This window comes from Wyeomyia smithii, chromosome 1 (genome assembly GCF_029784165.1).
Source record: "Wyeomyia smithii strain HCP4-BCI-WySm-NY-G18 chromosome 1, ASM2978416v1, whole genome shotgun sequence".
Classification (NCBI taxonomy): Eukaryota; Metazoa; Arthropoda; class Insecta; order Diptera; family Culicidae; genus Wyeomyia; species Wyeomyia smithii.
This window is the reverse complement of record NC_073694.1, coordinates 961,461-973,810: the sequence shown is the minus strand read 5'-3', so window position 1 is coordinate 973,810 and position 12,350 is coordinate 961,461. Positions and strand designations below refer to the sequence as shown.

Sequence of the window (12,350 nt, the reverse complement as noted above, 5' to 3'; positions counted from 1 at the left end):
AAGATTGTGGCTAAGCAGTGCGAGGTTCTGTGAATAAAACTTTTTTAATGTAAACTTACCTTTGTTTTCCTTGAAATTCTTTTGTATACTTTGTATGTAAAATGGGTAAAATGTTCTCGTGCTCGTAGCCTACTCTGATTCAAATTTAACGTTCGAATTATTTCGATCAAATTGACAGCTTTCACAGTGCAATTCAAAAGTTCCGGAACAAATTGTACGAACTTCATAGTAAGAACATTTCGGACACAAAACTCGTCCCGCCCTCACTCAACCGGGTGTAAATCTGTCATTTTTATTAAAATCATTTTCTTAAAACTGTTTAATTCCATACCATCCAGCAGCTCTTCACCGTTTTGGGGGGGATATCCTCTTACAATAGCACATGCGAAAACAGGTTGGAAAACCAACTGTGGAGATCATTCCTTTGGTTTTGTGCGCGGTTTGCTTTTCTTTCTCGAACTACGTGCGCGCGTGTGTCGCAAGAAGGTGTTTTGAAAGCTTTTGGTTTTATAAGGGTTGCGCATCACTGCGACCAGCTTTTTTTTTCTGTTTTCGCTTCGAAATTGGCAACAAGTTTGTGTGTGTTTTTATTCCTGTCTAGAAATCGCTTGCTTTCAGCTAATGTATTTTTACGAATATTTGCTAAAAGTTGCTTTGTGTTTTAGCCAATTTCTAAATCGTTATCTAAATTAAAAGTTTACCTCACATTTTTTTTTGTTCGGAATTATGGTGCAAACGTTTTTTTATCTTCTGCATTCAATCAGAACAAACTACTACAGCTATTTTTGTTGTTGTTGTTGAAATGTTGAATAGATATGCGGAAAGCTAATGTTTTTTTTATTCTGTTCGATGATCGTGTGCTTGTGTTGTTTAAACGCGCAAAGATTTGGCAAAAAAGATCACAGAATTTTTTTTTTTGTTCTAAACACCTAAAAAAACTTTTTTTTATTGTGGGAGAGAAATCGAGGGGTCTAGATTCTATCTGGAAGGTTACCGCCAAGAGCTAATATGTACTGGCTAATATTCTAAAGCAAATCGGAATGAAAAACGGGAGCTCAAAGACTAGTCGCTACACGCTACTAAGATCGGATGTTTCTACGGAGTTATCACTATTTAAGTTTCTGAGATGAGTTCTGGGAAGAGTTGAGAACGTTGTCTATATGATTTCTGCCTCCGTCGGGTGAGGACGAAACAACAACCAAGGGAAAAAAGCCACCGAGGACAACGGCTAGCGTCTTCAGCCGAGGATTTTTTTGATGTAGTTGCCACAATTACTGTGCACTTCCGGTTTGGTGAGTGACCGGTGACGGTTCGGTTTGTAGGGTTGGTAGTTTTCAATGTTGGAGAAGCTGTTGTGCAACTCCGGGTGCTGCTGATCGTCAAGTTCGTCGTCCGATTCGTGATTGGTGACCTCCTCTTCCGGCTCGTCCCGTTGGAGTTCATGTTCCGTTGGTACTGCGACGGTTGTTGTTGTTGTTGTTGATGATGAAGCTGTAGATGTGGGAGCCACTGTAGTCGTAGATGTTGTCGTCGAAAGGGTGGATGAAGGACTGACCGGTACTGTCGAGTCTGGCTGCGTTGAAGACTGACCCGAAGTGGAAGTGACATTGTTCACCGTCGTGCTTTGAGGCGAAACAGTCGAAGGTTTGGCCTCAACTGTAGTAAATGGACGTGTTGTTATGCTCAGAGTTCCAATCTTCGAGGACAGCTCCTTATCGTCAAAGGTGATTTCAACTATCTGGTGAGCGACTGTAGTTTCAGTTTCAAGAGGGGAGGATTTTGTGGTTGTCAGCTCAGAAACTGTTGAGGGTACATCTGTGGTAACGTCTTCCGATGTTAAAGCCGGAGATGATGTCTGCATAGTAGAAACCGTAGACTCGGAAGTTTGTGTTGTTTCCGACACGAGCTCAGTAGTAGCAATGGGTTCCACGTGGGTCTTCGTAGAGGTGAAGCGTGCTTTTACCAACAACATCGGAGGAATGAAGTGATCCCCAACGGAGGATATTTCCTTCTTCGGTGTAGTCGGCAGAATGTGGCTTGCAGTGCTTGAGGTTGTCGGCTCCGCTGTCGTCGTGGTGGGTGCTGATGTCGTGACCGTAGTCGGCGTTATTTCCGTAGTTGAAACCGGCGTGCTTTCGGATGAGGATTCTTCGTCGGTAGCTCTTCGCAACCTAGAGTCAGCCGTTGTGCTTTCCTCCAATGTTGATCCACCTTCGGTGGATCCTCCCGCCACTACGGAAGAGCCACTCTCATCTGAGTCCCCTTCGGTCGGTTTCACCGCCTGTTGAACGATATCGATTGGCTGCGTTTCGGTTTCATCCGGCTGGTCACCCATCATCAACTCGTCATCTTCGTCTTGCTTTCGATCGTCCTTCTTGCCGAACTTCTCCTTCTTCTCAAACAAAGGTGAATATTTCTTTCCGCCAACTTTCTTTCCGTCCTTCAGATGTTCTCCATCGAAATGTCCGTCCACTTCGTCACTGTGCAGCGACTGTTCAGCCTGCATTAGATCTGCTAGGTTGAACTTATTGATCACATTCTTGACCGTGTCTTCGATTTGATTCGGATTAACATCGATGCTGTTGTCTTCGTCGTTGTTCGAGACTACCGTCAGAATGTCGTGCTCCAAAATCTCCGGAAGCAATGGTTGTCTCGTAACAAGGGGCGTCTTCTGCTGTGCAACGGGAGTCAATTCGACCGCTGGAAGTTGATTGTTTTCGGCGGTTTCCGTGGCAAGTGCTTCGGCATCATCCTCTCTCTCCGCACACTGCAGTTGCTGCAGGATAGAATCCTTGTCGAGTTTGCCCTGGCAAGACATATGTCGGGTTCCCTGCTCACCACAATCACGGGACAGTTGAACCGCACCGCTGTCCGACATGTACTGCACCGTTAGCGAGGGCATCGAAGTTACGGTACAATCAATTGCCCAAGTGGGAACTGAAAATAAAGAAATCATTACTACTATTGATTTTTCAATAAACACAAATTACCTGGAAGTTCGCACAAAAACGCAGCCGTTTCGGGTCCTCCACAGCGCAGAGCATGCCAGCGGAAGTCTCGAACCGGATCCACAACCGCACAGAGGGGTGTTTCGAGGGCCGGCAGTGACTCCGCCCAGTATCCGCTGGATGGATCCAACGATTTGGCATTGCTATCAGAGGAAAATAATCAGAACATGGTTCCTTTCGTTAGTCATCTTCATATCACATAAGCTAGGAGAGATACTCTGGCGTACCAGCATGGGGAAAACTTTCCCCATAAAACAAAACTTTTGCCTGTATGCCAAGCACTGTTTCTCGCACCAAGCTCCAACCTGGTTAATTATGAGCTCAAAACTTTTGTCAAGTGAATATAAAAAATCATTTAGCTTGCTCTAGCTTTTCATTTCTCTTTTTTTTTCGAGTATCGTTATTCTCACCCCTTCCCGGAGTTTTCATTTTCAATTGGGTTATCGCAGCAACCTATGAGCATGGTATGCCAAGTTTCAGCTGCGTGTTTAGATGGATTTTGGCGACACTTTGGACTGTAGGATTATAGAAAACTCCAAAACAGGCACAAAATTAAGCTCAGATTAGCTTAACACTTTTCTGAAGTTTAAGTTTTTTTTCTAAATCTTAAATAGCGCAATAAATTGTGCTTTTAAGAGTAACCTAAAATAGTGCAAAAACACTTTTAAAAAAGGAAAAAAATAGAAAAGATATTAAGTTGAAAATTCTAAGACAAAATCTCTTTTGGAAGCCAGATAAGCCTAAAAAACATTTATTGAGTTCTGAATAGTGAAAAAAATCCAAAAATGAGAACAAGACTCCACTTTTAAACGCCTTGAACTAATAATTACAAAACAAAAACGAGAAAGCCGATAATATTCCAATTGAGCTCAGAATGACGAAAAGCGCTTCTTAAGGGAAAAAATATTCCTAAGCTTAGTTCAGAATAGGGAAAAACTTCTCCACAGGTTAGAAAAGTGAGCCTGAAAAATGCCCGAATGGAATCTAAAATGAAGAGGAAACACTTCTGAAGACCAGCAAAACTTAAAACAAGGAATAGATTTAAAATAAGCTTCTGAACTCCAGAAGTTGAGCTTATGAAAAATATTTCCAAAAGCCCCGAACACTTTTAAAAAAAATTCAATCTCGAGTTTGAAACGGTGAACTCCGTTGACTCAATATAGTTGTAAAGGAAAATCAAGTTTTTTGATAAAAATGATTGCATTTAGTAAAAGTAAGTACTAGAAAGTTAAAATAATATAAAAACAGAGTAACTAATAGCAGTTGAAATAAATGTTGTGAAAAAATACTAATAGCTTGGGCGTAGCCAGAATTTCGAGTTCTTCAAAATTTTAGAAGTTGAAAATGGTATTTTGAAGTATAGAAATAAATACTAGTAGTTAGTGATCAACACAGATTTGCCCGGTACTTTTGCCGCTGCAATGTCCTTAGTGTATCAACTGAAAAACCTGTGCAATTCCACGCAACATAGGCCAAGCATTTCAATCAATTATTTTGATCTGGCTAATACCCAGGGCCGGATTTACGATTGTGGGGGCCCGGGGCCCAGTTATAGTGGGGGGCCCAAAATAAAACAAAACTGTTTTTTATCGTACGAGTTAAAAGCATTTATTTGCTATTGAAAAATTACCAAAAATTTGTTAGAATTTTTTCTTAAGCTCTATTTAGAGTTCCAAGCGAAGTGAAAATCTCATACAACATGTTCATTTTTTCACGCTCGTGAAAAATGCAACCTGCAAAAAATTTCACTTCGCTTGGAACTGTAAACAAATTCGATCCAGCGAAATCGATGGTTGTGGATCTCATCTTTTCCACTTGGGTTTATTTCTTTCACGCATGCAAGCGCTAGTGAAAAAAGGAGCAGCAAGCGAAAACTTGCGTGCGTTTCTATTCTGTCAGTTGCAGCCAATTTTCACTTCGCTCGAGGTGTAAACTCGTGAGTTTCACTTCACTTAAACTGTAAACTGCAGGGTGGTGAATTACCTGCGTGTTCCACAAACCGGTTTTCACGACAGATTTCGCAAGCGAAAATTTACGCTTTTTCACTTGTCAAATTTTTCACTTTGCTTGGAACTGTAAACTATGCTTTACGAGTTTTTTTGCAGGAAACTTATTAATTAAATAATCAACATTCAACTTCTTCAGTATACTCGTACTTGAAACATAATAATGCTAAGTTTGACTGCCTTTCATTTTTCACAGTCGCGCGCAACCTATTTTTAATAAGTTTCATCTTCAAGTTTTTTCTTGATACCTGAAAAAAAAACTACCGCAATTTGAAAAAAAAATGCGATCCACAGGCAAAAATTTGCACACAATTTGAGAAAGACGGCGCAAATATAAGACGACTCTGACAATAATAGAAACTAGGAAAAAACTACAAACATCTGCAGGTCAATAAAATCTGCACACGAGCTCAGAAAATCTGCATTTTGAAAAGCACATCTGGTATCCCTGATTCGGACAAGTAAGCAAAAGCAATGCATTAAAAAAACTTGTGGGTTATTTTCTTCCTTTGCTTTACCTCCCATGCGTGCTAAAGCTCTAGAGCTAAAGTTTGGCCGACTGTCACTGAAAAATTCCAATCAAACAGTCAACAGTTTTTTCATCATAGTTTTAACATTGCTGATGTTCGATTGGAACGAGTTTTGACAGTTCGATTGGCGCTTTTAGTGACAGTCGGCTAAGCTTTAACTCTAGGCGTTTAATGCGCGCTGGTTCGATTCAAATGGTATGTTAATGTGTGTCATTCCAAGAGAATCCAAGTTGAACTCTTATGGATGTAGTTGTGATATTGGCGCTCGCGAAAAAATAACACTGAAGGAAAGTGTCAGATTGAAATTGTCTGTTCAAATTTTCTTACTGTAAATCGAACTTTTGATTAAATCTCATTTTTAAAGAGAAAAATCTTTTTGTCGATTTGTGGGGGCCCTAAAAATTAGGGGGCCAGGGGCCCGGGCCCCCTGGGCCCCCCCATAAATCCGGCTCTGCTAATACCTTACACAGATGTTTCAATGGGCTAAAAATGTCGTTTTGTGCTAACGTATGCGTTGAAAAAATGGACTTTTTTCGGATGGTGGTAAAAAAATAACTAAGACAGATAATTGAGTTTCATAAATTTCCTATGGAAGGTAATTATGTTAGCTTACTTGCAAAAAAAAATCTACGATCTTGCGTGCGGCAAAAAAAAATCTACGATCTTGGGCTTTCTATTTTTTTCCGAGTATCATTTTTCTCACCCCTTCCCGGAGTTTTCATTTTCAATTGGGTTATCGCAGCAACCTATGAGCATGGTATGCCAAGTTTCAGCTGCGTGTTTAGTAGAAAGCCTATAGAAGCTGACTAATCCTATAGGCTGACTAATGTTCCACAGTCTATACTATACCCATTGGGTGCATAACCAACCATTAATGATAACTAACTCTTCGAATCTAGTTTCTTGCGCTGCTGCGCAGGAACCATACGCATTGCAGCCAAATACTCGTAGCTTCATCATATCTGGTTTATGTTTTGTCCACATCTCAATAGGGGTTTTGTTTTCCGAAACAGCGTTTGTTGGACTACGGTTTATGATGTAGACACCGGTTAATGCAGCTTCATTCCACATACGTTTGGGTATTTTGGACTCGATGAGCATCATTCGCACTTTCTCGAAATAGACTTTACATGCCAAATGACGACTCCCGGTTTCTGGGAAATAGTCTAACGTGACCAAATACCACCCAATATAAATCCGTATTCGTGATGATGCACAGATGCCTAAAATCGACTCCAAATACCATTTTGAATGCTAAGATAGCGACTTCCGGTTTCTGAAAAACAGCCGAAAATGACCATATACTACTCAATATGGATATTTCCAGAATCGAGGTGATGTACAGAATCCGATAAAATTAACCATTTCAAACGATTTGTCTTTTGACTTTGATCGTATCTGATATTCGATTCGTCATCGTCAATCGTAAGGAATCAACCAATTTGAAATGTTCAAAATTATTTTATGTAGTCGAACTTCTCGAAAGACGTAGTTCTACGCCAAAATTTGTTCTACAATATTGAGTGGAGGTAGTCGACTATCTCCAACTTTAGAAATATTATCCACTGAAGAAATAAAACCAAATTTTATGTTTTCGTGAAGTAACGCTAAAGTTCGAATAAAATGCACAAGATTTCGTTCAAAGTACGAGTAAAGAAGAAACAAGTAACGGCTAATGAAGAGTGTAAAGGTAACAAAAATTTTCCGCATACTTTTCACTGAAAGAATATATTTTTGTTTTATTACTTCCTTTGTTTTGTTTTGCATTTTGTTGAGTGGATAATACTGGTCAACAAAAATGAAAAAAATGTGCAAACAAGAGGTTGCGAAGCGTAAATTTAAATCATCATCCTAACGTTCTTTATCTTCGTCCCGAAGTGATCAGTTAGAGCAGCGCATGCTTTGATGCTAGAAGAAGAGGTGAATCCGTTATCATGTCACTTCACTGACAGTCGTTTCGAAAGTGTCCGGCTGTGTGTGGATTTTATTTTTAACACTTGACATGAAGTTTACCAAACGACTGAGAACCGTCTCTAGCCGTTATATGAAACTCACTTACGCTACTAGTAAACCCGTTACAAACTCCTCTCTCTGCACGGTTTATCGTAATTGCAGTTAATGCGCGTTGATGGGTTGTTGTTCGATAAGCGCGCTCAGTACGTTTCGTGTTAATAACCGAGCCAGTAGCTTAGCCATGTTTCATAGTTTCGATACGGTGCGACGGGAATGGATTTCCCGCCAGCCTCCGCTGGCCGTGGATCCCCAAACTAACCTCGGTCAGTTGATTTTGACGGCACTCGATCGCGTTCCCAGCGGCGAGGCACTCCAGATCGATGCAGATCACCAGGATCGGGTGATGAGTGCAGCGGAGATGCGACTTCGTGCGATTCGAGTCGCTCAAAACCTGTCCAGTCTGGGCTTCGGAAAGGGTGACATGGCCGCTCTGATTTGCTGTAACAGTGAAAACCTAACTCCGATCGCGCTCGGTTTGCTGATAGCCGGAGTGACCTTCGTCGCTCTGCCCGTCAATTTCCACGCTGATGATCTTGGCTATTTGATGGGTTTGGTGCAGCCCGAGTTAGTGATTTGTGACGAAGCCGTCTATAAAGCGACTCTGGACGGGGCCGCCAGATCTCTAAACCAGAAACCGGTAATTTTTGTGGTGGAAAGTGAGCGGGAATCCGTGAGGAATGTTGAAGAATTGTTGCAGGAGACGGGCAACGAAGCTGCGTTTGTGTAAGTACTTTAATGGTAATCCCCTTGAAAGGTTTCGAGTAAACAAGTTGTGTAATCAGTCCACAGTGGCATGGTGATGTACGCGAGCAGATTGCCGTAATTTTGTGCACCTCGGGAACAACCGGTCAGCCGAAGGGAGTTTGCGTTTCTCAGGCTCACATCGCTGTGGTGCTGAATCAACCTAGACGTGGATCGCCAACCAAAGATCTCATCTTCAACTTTAGTCCACTGTACTGGGGGACGGGGCTTTTTTCGCTGCTCAACTCCGTCTCAACCGGAACGACCCGAGCGATCACTCGCAGTTCCTTTAATGAAGATACTTTCTATGACATTTTGGAAAGGTTGAAACCAACGCAATTTTTTACACCCCCATCGCATGCGATTCTACTGCTGAATCATCCACGAGCAGAAAGTGCCGATTTTAGTTCCCTGCGGAGCTGGGGTCTGAGTGGCAGCCATGCTTCGCCACGGTTGCGACGCCTCTTGGAGGCGAAACTTCCGAATGGTAAAACATCCAACAGTTATGCCTCCTCCGAAACCGGATTGATTGCGATGGAGTTTGGCAAGCGGAAGGATGGTTCTGTGGGTCAACTGATGCCACATTTGAACGCGAAAGTTGTCGATGAATGCGGCATGGCAGTAGGCATTGGGGAGCACGGTGAGTTGCTGATTAGTACCAGAATCCCTTTCATGGGTTATTATAATGATGAGAAAGCAACTCGGGAACTTGTCGATGAGGAAGGTTGGATTCGAACCGGCGACATTGGCTACTTCGGCGCTTCATCCTCGTACGGCCATCTCAATTCAGTTGCAGGAAATGCAAGACCACGGAGGCCTAATCGCGTGTGCCATCAACGCTGTCTGTTTAGCTTTGGTAAATAGTGGCATCGAAATGCAGTACCTGGTGGGTGCCGTGCATAGTGTGCTCGATGCGGACGGTCGGATATGGCTGGATCCGAGCGATTTACAAGCCAAGGATGCACAGGCACGGTTTACGTTTGTGTTTGATAGTGTGGCGAAGAAAACGGTTTCCATCTATACGCATGGGCGATTCACGCCGGAGCAGTACCATCGGGCGCTGCGGCTGGGAACGACTGCTGTGGATGAGGTTTTTGAGTTCTATCGAAAGATTGTGGCTAAGCAGTGCGAGGTTCTGTGAATAAAACTTTTTTAATGTAAACTTACCTTTGTTTTCCTTGAAATTCTTTTGTATACTTTGTATGTAAAATGGGTAAAATGTTCTCGTGCTCGTAGCCTACTCTGATTCAAATTTAACGTTCGAATTATTTCGATCAAATTGACAGCTTTCACAGTGCAATTCAAAAGTTCCGGAACAAATTGTACGAACTTCATAGTAAGAACATTTCGGACACAAAACTCGTCCCGCCCTCACTCAACCGGGTGTAAATCTGTCATTTTTATTAAAATCATTTTCTTAAAACTGTTTAATTCCATACCATCCAGCAGCTCTTCACCGTTTTGGGGGGGATATCCTCTTACAATAGCACATGCGAAAACAGGTTGGAAAACCAACTGTGGAGATCATTCCTTTGGTTTTGTGCGCGGTTTGCTTTTCTTTCTCGAACTACGTGCGCGCGTGTGTCGCAAGAAGGTGTTTTGAAAGCTTTTGGTTTTATAAGGGTTGCGCATCACTGCGACCAGCTTTTTTTTTCTGTTTTCGCTTCGAAATTGGCAACAAGTTTGTGTGTGTTTTTATTCCTGTCTAGAAATCGCTTGCTTTCAGCTAATGTATTTTTACGAATATTTGCTAAAAGTTGCTTTGTGTTTTAGCCAATTTCTAAATCGTTATCTAAATTAAAAGTTTACCTCACATTTTTTTTTGTTCGGAATTATGGTGCAAACGTTTTTTTATCTTCTGCATTCAATCAGAACAAACTACTACAGCTATTTTTGTTGTTGTTGTTGAAATGTTGAATAGATATGCGGAAAGCTAATGTTTTTTTTATTCTGTTCGATGATCGTGTGCTTGTGTTGTTTAAACGCGCAAAGATTTGGCAAAAAAGATCACAGAATTTTTTTTTTTGTTCTAAACACCTAAAAAAACTTTTTTTTATTGTGGGAGAGAAATCGAGGGGTCTAGATTCTATCTGGAAGGTTACCGCCAAGAGCTAATATGTACTGGCTAATATTCTAAAGCAAATCGGAATGAAAAACGGGAGCTCAAAGACTAGTCGCTACACGCTACTAAGATCGGATGTTTCTACGGAGTTATCACTATTTAAGTTTCTGAGATGAGTTCTGGGAAGAGTTGAGAACGTTGTCTATATGATTTCTGCCTCCGTCGGGTGAGGACGAAACAACAACCAAGGGAAAAAAGCCACCGAGGACAACGGCTAGCGTCTTCAGCCGAGGATTTTTTTGATGTAGTTGCCACAATTACTGTGCACTTCCGGTTTGGTGAGTGACCGGTGACGGTTCGGTTTGTAGGGTTGGTAGTTTTCAATGTTGGAGAAGCTGTTGTGCAACTCCGGGTGCTGCTGATCGTCAAGTTCGTCGTCCGATTCGTGATTGGTGACCTCCTCTTCCGGCTCGTCCCGTTGGAGTTCATGTTCCGTTGGTACTGCGACGGTTGTTGTTGTTGTTGTTGATGATGAAGCTGTAGATGTGGGAGCCACTGTAGTCGTAGATGTTGTCGTCGAAAGGGTGGATGAAGGACTGACCGGTACTGTCGAGTCTGGCTGCGTTGAAGACTGACCCGAAGTGGAAGTGACATTGTTCACCGTCGTGCTTTGAGGCGAAACAGTCGAAGGTTTGGCCTCAACTGTAGTAAATGGACGTGTTGTTATGCTCAGAGTTCCAATCTTCGAGGACAGCTCCTTATCGTCAAAGGTGATTTCAACTATCTGGTGAGCGACTGTAGTTTCAGTTTCAAGAGGGGAGGATTTTGTGGTTGTCAGCTCAGAAACTGTTGAGGGTACATCTGTGGTAACGTCTTCCGATGTTAAAGCCGGAGATGATGTCTGCATAGTAGAAACCGTAGACTCGGAAGTTTGTGTTGTTTCCGACACGAGCTCAGTAGTAGCAATGGGTTCCACGTGGGTCTTCGTAGAGGTGAAGCGTGCTTTTACCAACAACATCGGAGGAATGAAGTGATCCCCAACGGAGGATATTTCCTTCTTCGGTGTAGTCGGCAGAATGTGGCTTGCAGTGCTTGAGGTTGTCGGCTCCGCTGTCGTCGTGGTGGGTGCTGATGTCGTGACCGTAGTCGGCGTTATTTCCGTAGTTGAAACCGGCGTGCTTTCGGATGAGGATTCTTCGTCGGTAGCTCTTCGCAACCTAGAGTCAGCCGTTGTGCTTTCCTCCAATGTTGATCCACCTTCGGTGGATCCTCCCGCCACTACGGAAGAGCCACTCTCATCTGAGTCCCCTTCGGTCGGTTTCACCGCCTGTTGAACGATATCGATTGGCTGCGTTTCGGTTTCATCCGGCTGGTCACCCATCATCAACTCGTCATCTTCGTCTTGCTTTCGATCGTCCTTCTTGCCGAACTTCTCCTTCTTCTCAAACAAAGGTGAATATTTCTTTCCGCCAACTTTCTTTCCGTCCTTCAGATGTTCTCCATCGAAATGTCCGTCCACTTCGTCACTGTGCAGCGACTGTTCAGCCTGCATTAGATCTGCTAGGTTGAACTTATTGATCACATTCTTGACCGTGTCTTCGATTTGATTCGGATTAACATCGATGCTGTTGTCTTCGTCGTTGTTCGAGACTACCGTCAGAATGTCGTGCTCCAAAATCTCCGGAAGCAATGGTTGTCTCGTAACAAGGGGCGTCTTCTGCTGTGCAACGGGAGTCAATTCGACCGCTGGAAGTTGATTGTTTTCGGCGGTTTCCGTGGCAAGTGCTTCGGCATCATCCTCTCTCTCCGCACACTGCAGTTGCTGCAGGATAGAATCCTTGTCGAGTTTGCCCTGGCAAGACATATGTCGGGTTCCCTGCTCACCACAATCACGGGACAGTTGAACCGCACCGCTGTCCGACATGTACTGCACCGTTAGCGAGGGCATCGAAGTTACGGTACAATCAATTGCCCAAGTGGGAACTGAAAA

The 12,350-nt window shown here is 42.9% G+C and overlaps 3 protein-coding genes across 3 annotated transcripts in view; 1 reads left to right on the top strand and 2 right to left on the bottom strand.

Annotated features, from left to right (window-relative positions):
- Positions 1–267: 267 nt before the first annotated feature.
- Positions 268–3,159, bottom strand: LOC129717899 (transcription initiation factor TFIID subunit 12-like; the record flags this gene model as incomplete). Its single annotated transcript, XM_055668172.1, has 2 exons — positions 268–2,937; positions 2,991–3,159. Coding segments are annotated over 2 exons (1,869 nt in total), but the record flags the coding sequence as incomplete, so codon positions are not given.
- A 4,501-nt stretch (positions 3,160–7,660) lies between these two features.
- Positions 7,661–9,311, top strand: LOC129719105 (probable 4-coumarate--CoA ligase 3). The gene is made up of 2 exons (XM_055670503.1): positions 7,661–8,280; positions 8,340–9,311. Exons 1-2 carry the CDS (start codon positions 7,673–7,675, stop codon positions 9,160–9,162), a joined length of 1,431 nt encoding a protein of 476 aa, XP_055526478.1. The 5' UTR covers positions 7,661–7,672; the 3' UTR covers positions 9,163–9,311.
- Positions 9,312–9,673: 362 nt separating this feature from the next.
- LOC129719103 (uncharacterized protein DDB_G0290587) overlaps positions 9,674–12,350 on the bottom strand; it is a 254,928-nt gene continuing 252,251 nt past the window's right edge. The window contains exon 5 of the mRNA XM_055670501.1: positions 9,674–12,343. Coding sequence (XP_055526476.1) covers positions 10,644–12,343 — 1,700 coding nt within the window. The 3' untranslated portion in view covers positions 9,674–10,643. The remainder of the gene's footprint in view (positions 12,344–12,350) is intronic.

Coding starts and splice junctions, on each gene's coding strand:
- LOC129719105 (XM_055670503.1), top strand. CDS start 7,673: ATGGGTTGTTGTTCGATAAGCGCGCTCAGTACGTTTCGTGTTAATAAC. Junction 8,281..8,339: donor GGCAACGAAGCTGCGTTTGT/GTAAGTACTTTA, acceptor TTGTGTAATCAG/TCCACAGTGGCATGGTGATG.